At 38.3% G+C, this 15,059-nt stretch overlaps 1 protein-coding gene across 2 annotated transcripts in view; it reads left to right on the top strand.

Moving 5' to 3' along the window:
- Window positions 1–13,077, top strand: part of PAPD7 (PAP associated domain containing 7) — a 48,436-nt gene extending 35,359 nt beyond the window's left edge. The window contains exons 10-11 of one of the 2 annotated variants that reach the window (XM_009076594.1): window positions 992–1,150; window positions 10,823–11,002. In XM_009076594.1, coding sequence (XP_009074842.1) covers window positions 992–1,150; window positions 10,823–11,002 — 339 coding nt within the window. Of the gene's footprint in view, window positions 1–991; window positions 1,151–10,822 lie in introns of both variants that reach the window. The other variant, XM_009076596.1, reaches the window with a different exon arrangement.
- The last annotated feature ends 1,982 nt before the right edge of the window (window positions 13,078–15,059 follow it).

Raw genomic sequence — 15,059 nt, 5'->3', positions numbered from 1 at the left:
CACCATTATGTTATGGCTGAAAAGCAAGTTTTACAAGGTCTGTGTTCCAAGTTGTTTCAAAAGACCTCCTTCAAAAAACTTCCTTTCCAACTTTCTCAACTTCAGAAATAATTGATCATGAGGCAGCTGGGTGTTTTCAGACATCAGTAATTCCTATAAACTCCTGAATCTGTGCTTGCCTCCCTGCCTGTTATCTGTGAAGTGCTCCAGGCATCAAGTATTTCAACATCACCAGTGTGTCTGCTTACGGTGCATCGGAAATTACTGGTGATCGGGCTGGAAGCAGAAGGAATAGTAATCAGCAATATCAGTTCCGTTACAGTATCTTTTCTGTAATCCTGCATCCATCTTGCTTCCCCTGAAGAATTATCACTCGGATTTCTGACGGAAAGTGAGGGGAGCAGAACTCCTTCTGAGCAGTGAAGTGTGTGACTGGTGTGCATATACTAGTCCTGACTGGCAGACCATCTCCTTGTTTCTTGGTAGGTGGAGCCCTAACTTTGCTGTTGCTGGGTAGAACGGGAGAAGACTGTAACAATTACAGTGAGTAACTTTGCCGTACAGATACCAATCCAGAGCACTGTCTGGAGGACTAAATCGATCACAACACCTAAAATTCTAGCCCTACTATCACTTACAGTGTCACTGTTCTTGTTCCTTTTTTTTTTTCCAAAACCTTACTTCACACCTTTTAATTTGAATTCAGTAGAGATAGAACTTTGGCTTTAGATTGTCCTGACTGGAACTGACCTGTGATTGCCATAGATAGACCTGTTGACATTGTCTCCTTAATGCAGGTTCAACTGGACTTCTACTAGATGTGTAAAACAAACATAGTGCTGACTTGTATTTTATTTTTTACTATTGAAAGCAATTATATTTTACAGTATTCACAAGAATTGATATTTGGGTGCATTTTCACATGCATAGTGTGTATATACTGTACTTTCTGTAAAGTTGCTTTTCTTTTCCCCTTTTTCTCTGCCAAAAGGAATCAGATACAGCACCTTGCACAACTCCTAATGTTTACCAGTTCAGTCTTCAAGCACCGACTCAGCTTATGGCCAGTTTACCACCCACATTGCCTATGCCAAGTGGTAAACTCCAATCTGCGCCTACGAGAACCTTGATAATGGCCACCAGTAATCAGGTATGAGCCAACTGAACGGAGAAGCACTTTGAGCAAGCGATCGAATCGGAAGCATAGATCATTTGCGCTGTGCTGTCAGTCTGAAAACCTCTGCAGATAACCTTTATGTAGCATGTGCTGAGCTTCATGTAATCATAAAAGTACTTTATCTGCCATGTGGGGAGAAGAATGGATGGGAAAGGGTTTGGTGTTTGGGGTGCATCTCTGAGTAGAACAGATTCCACAACACAGACACGTAGGAATAAGTTGGAGTGAGTGTCAGAGGTCTGACTCTTTAAGCTGTATTTGAGACTCCTGGTGCCTAACTAGTGGGATATTTGCAGATCTTTAGGCTGTTCAGTTTCCTGTTCTTAAATTAGAAACTTCATGTAGGTGGCGTTAGCTGTAAGCTAGCGTTTGAATCTGAACAAATAGTACTGACCTTTCTAGACTTGTGTAGTTGTCTTGATTTTGAATTATTAGAACAGATCTGGTTGCACTTGTATCTTTCTGTAACAGAAAATTAATTATGGGCATGGGTAAAAGAATTTTCAGAAAGGTAATGTGTGCATAAATGTGCTGGGAAGTGAATGTATTTTGGCTAATGTATCCATTATAGTACAGGGTAAAGAAAAACCCTCAGACTGGGGTTTTTTGTTGGTAGGGTGGGGTTTTTTTTCCTTTTTTCCTTTTTTTTTTTTTTTACAACCTCAGTGCTGCTGTCTGCAGGGAAACATTCCCTCAGTCATTATTTCTAAAACCTTTAGTCAAACATGCCTCACAAGAAGTTTAGTGCAAATTGTGGGTTGCAGGTTGCCTGTGATAACGGAATAGTGAGCTGGTTTCTTTGAAACTTAGTTCTGCTCAGGTTCTTAGCGTTTTCCTTTTTCTGAGTACTTCATCAGAGTTCTTGGGAATGTAGGGCCAGGATATTTGCAGCTTAATGACCTTGCTGGTTTTATTTGATTTAGCACTTATCTTCTTGGATCTTCACTGGACACTCTCACATAAGTCCATGTCTCTGTTTCTGGGAAGCCTAGATCTGGGCCCAGCACTCCATGTGTGGTGTCACCTGTGCTCAGTAGAGGGGAAAGGATCACCTCCCTTGACTTGCCTTTTGTTTTAATCTTCTCAGATTCCTCACAACTTCCTTCCTCCTTTCCCTGTCTTCCCTTAATGCTCAGTCTTACTCAAGCAAAACCAGCTTAGTTGCATGGGAAATGTTCTGTTAATGAGGAGCTAATAGAACAATATATTGGTATTTTAGTGTTTGCAAGTGACTATTCCCTTACTAGTGTACAGTCTGAAACTTTGAATTTTTTTTGAGAATAAAAATGGAGAGCTAATTTAACTTAAACTTCATTTAAAATAAAACTTAGTCTAGATTATTCTTTCCTTAACAGCTCAGCTTTTCTGAAGAGGTATCCTGGAGCTTAATTTCTTCAAAGAAATCCAGTTTGGAGGCAGTTAGTACAGAACAAGTTGGCACTGAGTGCATTTGCCACAGTAGTGAAGAGGCAATGTGCTGTATGAATTTTGGATCTTGGTTGGAATTTTTAATCTTGGAAAACAACTGCTTTGTAGCACTTTTACTGGCTTTCTGTTACTTGGCTATCCTTTCCAATGATTGTTAGCTGTTCTTTTAGTAGTTTGTATAGTATTTCTATGTTTAAAAGGAGTAATTTTTCTGTGGCTTTTGTTTGACAAAGATGTGCCTTTCAGGGTCAGGTTAAATCGGAAGAATTTATTGCTGTCTGCAGTTCAGAAATGGATGATTGGGATTTTTTTTGCTTTGAATTTACCAGAAGCTTGTATTATGTGAAGTAGAAATGTTCTTTTTTTGATCAAGATTATAACTGAGTCAGAAGTGGGAAATTAAATCATTCTACCCAGAATACTGTGTCTCCTTTTCACTTGCAACTTTCTGGAGTGTGATTGTACTAGATTAGGTTGTTGGCTTTCCTTTTGCAGTTGAAGTAAGTTAAGACCATGCTAGTCTAGCGGAATATGCCTTTAAAATTGTAGCTCAGAGGACTCCTGTCCTGATGGGTTTGAATATATGCAAGCCTTTTTCTTAACAGCAAGTGTCTTTCATATTCAGAAAGTTTTGAAAGGGATTCATTCGTCTGCTGCTGTCTTCAGCCTCTTCCCTGGCAACTTTATCCACCTCAGTTCAGCTTGGAAAGTGGTGTCTAGGTGTTGAGCACAACCCTCAAAAGCAGGAGGTGCCAATGTCAAGAGCACTAAATGCATTCTGAACAAATTGAAGCCTTCTAGGCAAACTTACTGCCATTAAAGCTTCCTAATATTTTCTTTTCTGAAACAACTTTGATGTGATTACCACTGTTATTTACATACTGCATAATCAATTGGAGAATTTCCAGGTAATTCAGGGACTAATTAAGCTTCTGGCACAGGTAGGTCTGCATTCTTTTTGGGATCATCATCATCCTTTTTCCAAGGTAATAATTCGTTTACTCTGCTGACAAGTAGTTCAAAATTTCACTTGAGAGAGCAGAGCAGTTCATGAAGCAGTGCTGCCCACTGGAAATAAGCAGAAAAACAGATACTGACTTGAATGTCCAGATGAATGGAGGAGACAGAAACTGCTTGATGACTTCCCATGGAGAGGAAAGAACTGCTTTCCATGTTGTTACTTTAAGTAATTTCAGTTCATGCTGGATTGCTTCACTGATCACCAGTGAAGACAGAAGAAGCTTGTTTCTTAGGTCAGAAAAACTCCTTTCTTTTAGTTTTTAAGATCCTTTCTTTTTTTCCTCCCCAAAGACTTGTCTTTTCAAAAGTATCTAAACCCAGTAAGCATCAGTCCTTCTGCTGCCCTGGCTGACTTCTAGTTTGTCCAAGAAAACCTCCACTGAAGACCCTTTAGATGAGTGATGTCTGACTGGGAATGTGCTCATTGAAAAATTCATAGCAGCATGTACTGGCTCAGTTGGGAAGCACAGGAAACAACTAGGAAATGAAACCTTAATGTCAGTGCTGAAATACCACAGTCAAAACTTATAAAAGGACTTGTAGAAGTAGTTTGTTTTTCAGCTTCTTTTGTGTTTGACCAAATAAGGCCAGGCACTTAAACTTATAAACTGCTGGTTGCTATTGCTTTACAGGCACTAGTCTGGCTAAAATACTTTGCTTCACAGTTTGTTTTTATCCCGTTCAACAGTTAATGATGTTGCTTTGTCTCACTGGTAATGCTGATACTGCTAGTATCTCTGGAATGATTACTCAAAAGTTAACAGCACTGAAAAAAAAAATTGATCGGAGGCTTGAGTCAAAAGTGTATTTCTCCTAGATAAGTGCAAGCAGTTGTGTAGTCCACTTGGATGCAAGATAAGCTTGTAAAGACTTATTTTAATTCCTGTCAAGGCTGAATGCTACCAACTATTTCTGAGAAAGCAGGTGTTTTCAACTAGCCAAATGTACAAATATGTTGACCTCCCTCAGTATAGTGTAATACCTCAATTTTTAGTGTATTAACTTCAATTTAGAAATTACATGATTTGTTTCTTCAAAGGCATTTTTAAGCTGTTTAGGTATTCAAGGTTTCTTCAGTGAACCAAATGATACTTTTCTAATTTTATCTAGCATGGTCTCATTTAGGATGGAATAATTTCTCGGTATCCAGGTGTCTGCATAGCAAAGGAAGGAGGATACTACTGTCCTTTGGAAACAGTTTTGATTTTAAATGCCAGACTCCCTTCTTCTGTATAAGACAGAACATTGTTTGGTTCTTGGTTTAATACATACAAAATTAGGAAGGCAGGATAAAATTTTATTTTTTTTCCTAAAAAATGAAGAGAAAGCAGAAAAACCTCATCTGACTTTGAGGTTCAGCTGAAAAAAAGTACTCAAGATGTTTTCATCTTAGATTGTCCTATATTTATATGGACAGTCTTTATGTGGTGTTATCCTTCCATGTATAGAAACTGACCCAGCTTGACCAGGCCCTGCATCACCTAATCTGACTCTTCTAACAGAATGTTGTGGTCTCCATATAAAGATCTAGTCTAGATGTTTATAGGACTGTATGAAAGCCTCTGGCCACCTTGGTGATTGCTTTCTGGTTGCTTTTTGAGTTGCAGGAAAATCACGAAGTCTAAGTAGTAGTTTCTTAGAAAAATAAACCAACCATAAATAAGAGGGACTTACAGAAATGTAGAAGTCATACCTGCTTTTGGTTTGTGTGGTATTCCTTTATCTTCCAATGCCATTGTAATCAGATTTTTGCTCCTGAACTGAGATTGCTTTGAATATTCACATATGCATTTCCTCTATAGACTTTTTCACGTTCACATCAGCTTATCATTTGGAAAGTGGTTTGCTCACTGTGATGATAATGTGATAATTGTTTTTTGTTCCAAATAAAGTGAGAAATCTCAGTGAGATAAGATTTCTCTTTAAGGCCTGAAATTGTCAGCTTTGTGCTGAAAAAGCTATTATCTCTTGTTCTCCTTAATGACAAGTATGCAGATAACACTTCATGCCCATGTCACAACAGCAGCAAAGTTGCAGTATGAGTCCTGTCTTCTGGTAGTATTGTTAGCATTGTTTTGACTCTTGCCCCCCACTTTTAAAACTTGACTGGTGACAAGATCAAAATGGGTCTCTTTCACATGTCATTCTACTTTCTTTACTATAGCTTAGTTCAGCATTTGCTGAGATGATGGTGCTCTCTGCCAGTCACTCATTTTGGGGACTAGACCCTCTCTCTCTCAAATACTAGTTTCTTTGAGCCGCTTATACTACCAGTGCCTAACCTGTTGTGAAAGGTGAAGAGAACCAAATGCTTCCCTTTGTTACAGGCTATCACAGAGCTGCCATTCAAAATAAGGTATGAAGGATTGATATCACATGCTCCCTTGTGGCTTTAAGTTTTCCAGTCTTCTGGTGTTTGAAGATGAGAAGCATCTAAAACTTTTCTTGCTTTCGAGCTCTTTCTACTCTCAGTGTTGAATTTTTTCTTTGCTTCTCTCATAGTTGGCTCCATAAATACTGAATTCCCCCTTTAATGGGAGCAGAAATGGGTTTGGGCTCACTATTCAGTACTCAAGGTCTTGTCAGTTGTAGCTGAAAGTAGCCAGTAGGCCCCAAGAAGAGGGGAAGAGTCTTTGATATTTGCAGTGCTTTGGGCCTTATTTCCCCAGGCTGCCAGTGCTAAACAGCTTCAGGAAGAACACTGGTTTTGCTACACTTCAGCTTAGAAATCTAAACCATTTATTAATCTTACCAGGTTAAGAGTGCCCAAGTAGCTGGTACAAATATCTTGCAGAATGCAGCTAACTACTCTAAAGTAATGAGGCTAGGTTGAACCATTGGCTAATGCTTGGCTTATTGCTCATGCAGTAATGAAGTTGGTTATGTCATTGTCTATTCTTTGTCTGCAAAACAATTTATTTCATAAAGAACAAGGTTTTTTTAGTCTATTTCTGGATGTTGTTGCATACAGAAAATAGGAAAGTGAAGCTAAATCCTTGAAAGAAGAGTTCTCTATGTTGGTGGTTTTCATTTTAGGCTTGTAACAAAGGAAAAAGGGAATTTGGAAATAAGGTGAGAAATGAAAAATAATTTTGTGAAATATTTTGAGGATTTATATTAAGTTAGAAGGGGATAACTAAAATGGAATGTGTATGAGTTTGATTACAGTTTTGATCAACTGCAGACTAGATTCAATCATGGCCACTAATCCTGTAGTCTTAACAACAAACTAGTAAATGTGATCTTTCTAAACTGACTTACGCCTCTTCTAAGCTTTTCCTTTCACATTGTAGGTACTTACCAATTATTTTTGAGTGCTGTTTTAAAATTAAGAGTATGGATACTTTATTACCATTGCCAACATTTCTTTACCTTTTTCTCCCTACTTTAGAAATGCTATCAGGCAAAAAGCCCCAAAGACCAAAGCAATTCAGAAGCCCTGTTTGTTTAGACTTCAGCACTGTTATGCTACCTGTGTTATTTCAAAGTGTAGGTGATTTATTTTTGGCTATCAGTTTTCTTTTTGAATAATGACACTCTTTGAATGTCAGCACTTTTGTATAGTAAATTTGCCAGTGCTTAAGAATAAAAGCTCTGTTTCCTTAGCAAATAATTACTTGGTATTTCAATTTCAACCAGATTTCTCTCATTTGGAATAAAGGCTACGTACATCCTTTCTTTAGGGTTTTCTGGAGGTTTTTTCTGTTTGTTTGTTTCATTTTGTTTTGGGGTTTTTTCCTTTTGTTTTTGTTAAATTCTGGGGGGGCTTTGCTTGTATTTTTTTATAATTTGTTTTTTTCTGGAAACTTTAACCTGGTATGTGATACAGAATTTCACCTCACCATCTCCCTCAGCCCCAAGCTTGTCTTAAATGTAAATTTGTTATTTTCCCTCCAGATCTAGCAGCTAATTCAACACAACTGAAACCCAAACCAGTTCTAGCATTCAGCTGTTGAATTGATAGCTCTGTGATGGGAGAGGAGATTATTCTATCAAGAGAAGTAGATCCAAAGAATTCAAAACCTTTAAATCGAAGATGTCTGTCATATCACAGATATGGCATTATCTGATCTCTCTCTAGCCATCATCTGCTCACAGACATTCAGCCTCTCGGTGATTTTATGAGTCCTGAGTACATGAATGTCCACAAGTGTGTGCATAAGAGAAAGCTGTTTGATACAGCCTCTTGGGATTTCTAAAAGACATGAAGTATATCTCTTGTATCAGAGATCCTGAAAGAAGCTAGGTGAATATGTGATGTCTCCTTGTAAACAATTAACTAATCATGAGATGAGAAACAAAGATGCAATTTTTGTAGTAAATGGATTTCACCAGTAAAGCCCTGCAGGAATTTGTGCTGCCTAATGTCTGAAAGGCAGTGGATGAAGTGCGGCCAAGTTTGCAGGTGGTGTTCAGCTCCTTAAGGACTAGCTGAGAAAGGGGTGCAGAAGGACCTTTGAAGGTTATACATCAGGGGGGAGTGAAATGCTTTGTAGAGAGTGGCAGGCCCTGGGCTGACAGTTCCTTGCCAAGATCTCAACTTTTTTGCTGAATGCTATTTTGATAATGCTTTATTGATTTCCTACTGAGAATTGAGTGTCAAGCCAAATTTCAGACATTATGCAGAACAAAGAGCAGAAATGAAAACATGGTGTAAAAATCTGTGTACATACCTCATCACAAACAGCAAGTATAATTTTGCCTCTTACATCAGAGCTAGTTAAAATACAAATGGAAGCAGAATAGGGAAGGATGTTTAGAGTGGTCAGGCATGTGGAATTGCTTCTGTGTGAAAAAAAAGAATGATTCTTTCACCTGGAGAAGAAAGAGAAGGAATATTGATCTAGGTCTGTGTAGTCATCGGCAATATAAGGAAAACGTAGAAAGCAGAATGACAAGAAGTTACTCCCAAGAACTGAAAAATCATCTGATAGGAAATTCAAATTAAATGTGATGTTCACATTTAATAAAATGCCACAGCACAGGATCCAGCATGCTAAAAGCTTATGGTTTCAAAAATCTGAGCAAACTAGCAAATAATATAGTTGAGAATTAGTAAATATAAAGGTATCATCTGACTGAAGAGGACCCTGAGTCAGCTTCCTTAAGTACCTGCTTTTAGCTGATGAGTCAGAAGACAGATGATTCATATTCTGCTCTGATAGTTTGACAGTCTTTATCTTGATGACCTAAAACCCAATGCAAAATACTTCATCACAACCTAGAGTTCGCTTCCTGACTCAGGTATTAATTGTGCTTTGGAAGTGTTCACCTTTTGAAAGTCAAACAGGGGTATGACTTCTTTTAGGATACAGGTCATACTTGATGTGGTGCTTGTCTGATCTTGTGGTCACCTGACTTCCTGACCACAGTATTTTTTTGCTGAATCCTCAAATTGAGGATGAAGTTGCCAGATTTTCCAGATTTCCAACTAAAGAGAATGGATAGGTTTGCTGAAACTTTGTATGCTCCTTGATCAGAGTTTTGTTGGGTACACAGTAGCCAAAATAAAATTTTCCTGTGTTTTTTAGCATATAGTTGAGGGTAACTGTGACTGGCTGGTTTTAATGTTTTGACTATTGAAGGGTTATTTTTTTTGTATTTTGACCTCATCTAAGGTAAATGCTTATGTAGAATTGAGTCAGATGTACACTTATTGAACTAGAAAACTTTGCATAGGGATGCATCAAGATGGTGTTTGATTGAAAGACCACTTGCCAAAAATACAAAACATTCTTAATTCTTTTTAGCTTCATGTTATTGACTTTCATAAATAGCTTCCAGCAGATGTTTTAGCAACATAGGTCAATAAATAAGGTTTGGAAAGTTGTGTCTCTTAAGAGTGATGGTTTCTCAGCTTGAGTTTCCTCTTTGTTTGTCCTTGAATTGTGTTACCATTGGTAGCCTGTGGATAGCACTTAGCATGTCTGTGCTGGGAGTCTACAAGTTGCATGTTGAAGGCTGATTAGTGTGCTGTAGGACACACTGTACAAATTAAAAAACAGTTTAAGGTGTTTTTGCCACCCTGCAGTTAACTGTAGGTGTTCCTCAACACTAGTTTCCACCAGTTTGTTTTTCTGGATGCTCAGTGTCTCTTCTAATTATAGTTTGACAGCAGAATGTTGCTTATGACATTGTGCTTCCAATAATCATTTTCATTTTGTGCACACAGTTGTAATGGTGGCTTGGTGTTCTCATTTCTTTCTCCAGACTTGTTTGGAAATAGAGATAGCTGAAGTAGGACGAGGTATTTCACATTCTAAGCAGTTGCTTCAAATGTTAGCAACCTCTTTAACCACCTATGGTTAGTATTGGCTTTTGTTAAAGCCAGTCAGTTGTCTTAGTTATTGCTGTCAGACATCAGGAAAGCTTGCTTGCTTTGACGTTATCAGTATTTAGAAAGTCTGTTTAAATTTTGTCTTTTGAAACTCTTGCACCTATTTTAAGTACATACACGTTAAGATGAGTTACTGTATGCCATTAAGTAATAGAAGTGCCTGTAGTACCTTGTGGTGTGTTACATGTACTCAGGCTGCTACTAAACCTCTTGGGCAGCTTCTCTTCCCAGTTATTGGAGATCCACCTGAGAAAGTGTCACACTGTTTTTCTGATCATTTAATTATTTTGCCTTGATCTGTGTGTGAGGTGTGGTCCAAGGTCCGTGTAGCCCTATGATCAGACCAGTAGGAGTTGCAAGCTCCCTGCAAACAGTATACTTAGTTTACCTGTTGCTGAATTAGCTCTGTGGGCAGAGCAGACTTGTGCTTTGCATGCGTTGGCTCATATGATCATACCCTTGTATCTATCCATGATGTTTCTGAAAGTCTTACTGAGTGTCTCACTTGGTCATGCTCTTGCTAAGAACCTCAAAACTAGACACAACTGGCACAATATTATTTACTGTGGAAGGGTCTCTGTTTTGGTAAGTGTGAGCACAGTGAGTGTATTTCATACTGAGATCCAAGGGTTTTAAGGATGCTTTGAAATCTACACTGTTACAATTGCGGGACATTTACTTCAGGAAATATTTGTTGGTAGTGCCATCAGACTTGCATAGCTGAAAATAAGGCATGGAAAGACTAGTTGCTTCAAGCAGTATTTTGTGGAAATGACTTGTATGTTGAGGAAGTACAACTGGTAATAAATGCTTTGTTTGTTGTTTGTATGCCTAAACTGAGTCTTTTTTTTTTTTTTTAGCAGCACAGTGGAATGAAGTTTTCTATGAAAGGAACTCATAACCAAGGCAACAGCTACAGCCCTGTCAACAGTGGAGGCATGAGGCAACCAGTTGGTAACAGAGGACACCACCAGTACAACCGTAATATATGGAGAAGAAAAAAACACAGAGACAGTTTGCCTATTAGTCTGAGCAGATAATGGCAGATGCCAAAATGACCTTCCCTGTTCAGACGAACTGAGTGAGTGCACTCGACTTGAGGGATGGAGACCAGCGTCCAGCACATCGTTTTATTGGTGTTGCCAAATATCTGCAGCTGACTTCTTTGCATGTTTCTTTGTGTGGTGGTTCAGTCCATCTTCAAGAAGTAGTTGTGCTTATCTGTGAAGCCTTATTAAATGTGGAAGTTTGTTTTCTGCCTTCCCACAATGGTTCATACAGTGCCGAAGCAGCTCTGACAATGGAACTGCAAGGACATTTACAAATGCTGTAGCTTTTTTGCTGTGGCTACATCTGTTCCTTTGTGGGTTCTGTTTTCTTTTATTCTAGAAGCGAAGGAAACTTCAGCCCCTTGGAATTATTTTTTTTTTCTTTGCAGCAAATCAAGTTGGGAATTCATAAGAGTAAATTTGCTGCTCTCCTGTTTTTTGTTTCAAAGTTCAGAATTTTTTGCTCTGTAAATATTGGAAGTATAATTTGTGCAATAACTTGGAATTTTTAATTTAATTTCATATTGTCACATAAGTTATATTTAAGGGGAAGAGGTTTTTTAATTTACAGATCCTTTCCCAGGTTGCATTATCTAAGTTGGGTTCATAGTTTTGGCAGGTTGTCTGAGCAGTGTTACAAACATGACGTTTGGTAATATTTGAGGCTTCTTGATTCACATTGAAAGTGCAATTTGGCTTACGGTTTTAAGAAGGTATTAAGCTCCAAAGCATTTTGACCCTGTGTTTTTTAGCTCATTGTCTGGCCTCTATCAGTCGTCTTGCTCTGACCAATGAGTTTTAATTTTATTCCTTTAACTAAACAACAAATCCAGCATTTGTAGTACCAGAAGTAAAATTTATGAGAAGGATGGGAAAAAAAGGTGGGTTCAAATCCTGATGTGAAATTAAAAAGCTGTGAACTACACGCTTTGATGCATTTTTAGTAACGTAACCTGTTAAAGTTTGGGTTGAAACAACACTATTAAACAGAGGTACCCGGCTTAAGGAATGTGGAGAAAGGAAATATGTTGATTCCATTAAGGAATCTGTATAGCAGTATGCATTAGTTCTGTTAAGAGCAAATATATAAAAAGTACTTCAGCTGCTCTAAGCATTACAAGAAGTATCTTTTAATGTATTGCAGGAGAGCACAGCCCAGTGTTGTACACAGTATGAGTGGCTGGCACTTAATTTACAGATGCATACAGGTATACTATGCAAGTGTGTATTGCCATGACAAACACTGTCTTTAACTTTTTGAAAAATGTACATCCTGCCTAACCCTGAGTTTTTAAAGCACCACAGTTGTCCTGGGAGTAGGTCACATCTTGCGCCCTCTGACTGACCTTTTTTTTAGTGAGAGTTCTTAAGCTATACAGAAAATTACAGATCAGTTATATAAGTCCACTAGCAGGGAGAGCTGAAGAATCCTGTTAACAGGACATCTATACTGTGTACAGATATAGAAGGTTTTAAAACTGATAGCTGAATATTAAAATGAGGTGTCAAGCATGAAGCTTTTTAATATGCTGTATGCCTTTGAAGCAGAAGTAGTTCATGTTATTACTGAATCTGTCAAACACAAACAGGTCCTTGAGGGGAGAGAGGGCAACATTCCAAAGTAGAGTAGTGCATATCTGTTTGCAAAAGGTTTGTCTTAATGCTCCAGACTCATCACAGGTAAAAAAAAAGAAAAAAAAAAGTTTTAAAAATTGTGAGCTGATTCATAAATAATATCTAAGGGCTGTTACATGAGCCTGTACTGCTTAGTCTTCACACACTAGCAATATTGAGCATAACTACATTAAAGAGCCTCCGGAGGCTTTAGTCGGTGTCTTATACTAGCGTCCATTTTAAAGCAAAACTCATTTGAAAAGTGGTATCATGTAACACTTCAGTCATGGTGAACCAAATAAATTGGCCTGGCTATCACTGTGGTTATGTGCTACAGGTTTAAAAAAATAATGTTTAAATTTTTTGTGTGGACAACTATGTGGAAGCTGAAATTGACATATTTTTATGTAAAGTTTTCTATTCTTTGATTTTTAATAAACTTTGGAGACCAGTCACTCTTCTGTATATTTTTATGGGAAATTTCATGGTTTAAGTAATACTAGACATTATCCCATTCTTCAGTTTACGCTTTGAACATCTACTCTAAATTGTTTGTGCTGAACACCTGCAGAATGAGCTTGTAAGGTGATGGGTGGCCTCCAGGAACATTGGTGATGTGATTCTAAAGGGAGTAATGAGCTTGGCTGTTTTTGTAGTTATGGATTTCATCCCTTGATAATGAGAGAGCAGAGGAGCTGGAGGTAGTTTCCAGCTATATTCTTAAGAGGAGATGGACTGACTGATCCCTTGTGATAGCTTAACTTTTCATATAACTTTTTAGTCCCTCCCTGGAGTTTCTAAATTCCTTTCAAAATCTTTGTCTAGTTTTGATCCTCATCTTGATGTATCCTGCTTTTTTTATTTGAGTTCTGTTTATCCTCTGAGGACTCTGAAATGTCAATAATGGACTCATTTTTTAAAGTTTTGAATTACGAGTCTTTGGAAGGTACTTGTGTAAATCTGAACTCCAAGAAAGGGAACTGAAGTATTTTAAATAGACACTAATGCAGGGCTAAGGATGCAGAATCAGGAGGTCCATGGTACTTGGACAGTCTTAATGAGTGTCTGCTGGAGAAGAGTAGAGAAGTGGTGGGAAGGGAAAAAAAGAACTCAATAGTGTCTGGGATAATAATGTTTTTTCTGTCAAGGTTGGTTAGCCAGTGGGGCATGGCTGACAGAGGGATATATAATCACTGCAGACACAAAGATTTAAGTATAGCAGCATTGGGCTTGTAACTTCTGTTTTCCCAGGCTCCACCTTATCTCTTGTTTTTTCTGTCCAAGTGATGACTTTGCTTTATTCTTCCCACAGATTCTGCCCAACTATTTATCCTTGATGGTAGTTTGCTTTTAATAGATTAACACTCTGTCCCTTTGAACCCTTTTTTCCTCTTCAACAAACCTACTTGCTGGCTGCTACCAGTATTGTCTGGTTATAAAGTTAATAATACCTGGACAAAGCAAAGTTATGCTCTGAATTTGAAAGATGTGACAAAGCCATCAATTAGGCTTGTCTAACAGACTGTTTAGATTGGGGCTTGGAGTATTCTGGAAAGTAGATATGGTGCCAAAAAGAAGGATTTTGGAAGTAAACCTTAGAAGAGAAGCCTGAAGAGAAATACCATGGAGATCAGGAAGATGTGTGAAGAAAAATACCAGAGGATGCCCCAGAACCTTGACTGGTGTAGTGCCTTGGACTAGTAACTATGGCCAGCTGTGTAGCACGGAGCGACATGGTGTTCTGCCTTACCTTTGCACACCAGCAGTAAAGCCTTCCTGCTGGGAAGGGACCTGAGACCTCAGCAAACATAATGCTTTGAGGGAGTGGATGACTGTGTGAAATAATCAGCTGGGATAAAAGCTCTCATCTCATTGGTTTGTACCTAAACCCCAATTTTTGGACACAGTGCAGGCTGTTGTCTAATTCATTAACAAAAAAATGGTGTCCAAATTGAGGGTATTGACTACTGAACCTCAGGTTCACAGCCAGAAGGCTCTTAGAGCTGACCTTTCCCAAATTAATCTTCAGATGGTTTTAGGCTTTTTTTTTTCAAACAGGATATATTAACTTGTGTTAAATTTGGTTTGAGCTTTTTTCCACTTCTTTTCAACACACTGCAATCCTGGGGATGCTCTACTTATTTTGGAATACAGAAGTCCTCCATTTGTTCTTGGCACTGGGAGGTCAGTTAAGGAAACCTATGGACAACTTGTATGTGCAAGAGGTCTATTGGACAAACTGTTTTTAACCAAAGATTCTGACAATGTCAGCCATTTAATTCTGTTGTAATTGGTTAAAGTCATGGTCACAGGCTACAGTTGTGTTTCAGTGAAAGGATGGTAGGGATGCCTCTTGTTGAACATCTTTGTTCCCAAAATATGCAAAAAATTGCAGCCTAAAGCTCTGGTCACAGTTCTTGGTGTTCTGCTACTA

This window comes from Acanthisitta chloris, unplaced genomic scaffold, assembly GCF_000695815.1.
Source record: "Acanthisitta chloris isolate BGI_N310 unplaced genomic scaffold, ASM69581v1 scaffold10116, whole genome shotgun sequence".
In the NCBI taxonomy this organism is placed as follows: Eukaryota; Metazoa; Chordata; class Aves; order Passeriformes; family Acanthisittidae; genus Acanthisitta; species Acanthisitta chloris.
This window is presented reverse-complemented; position numbering and strand designations above follow the sequence as displayed.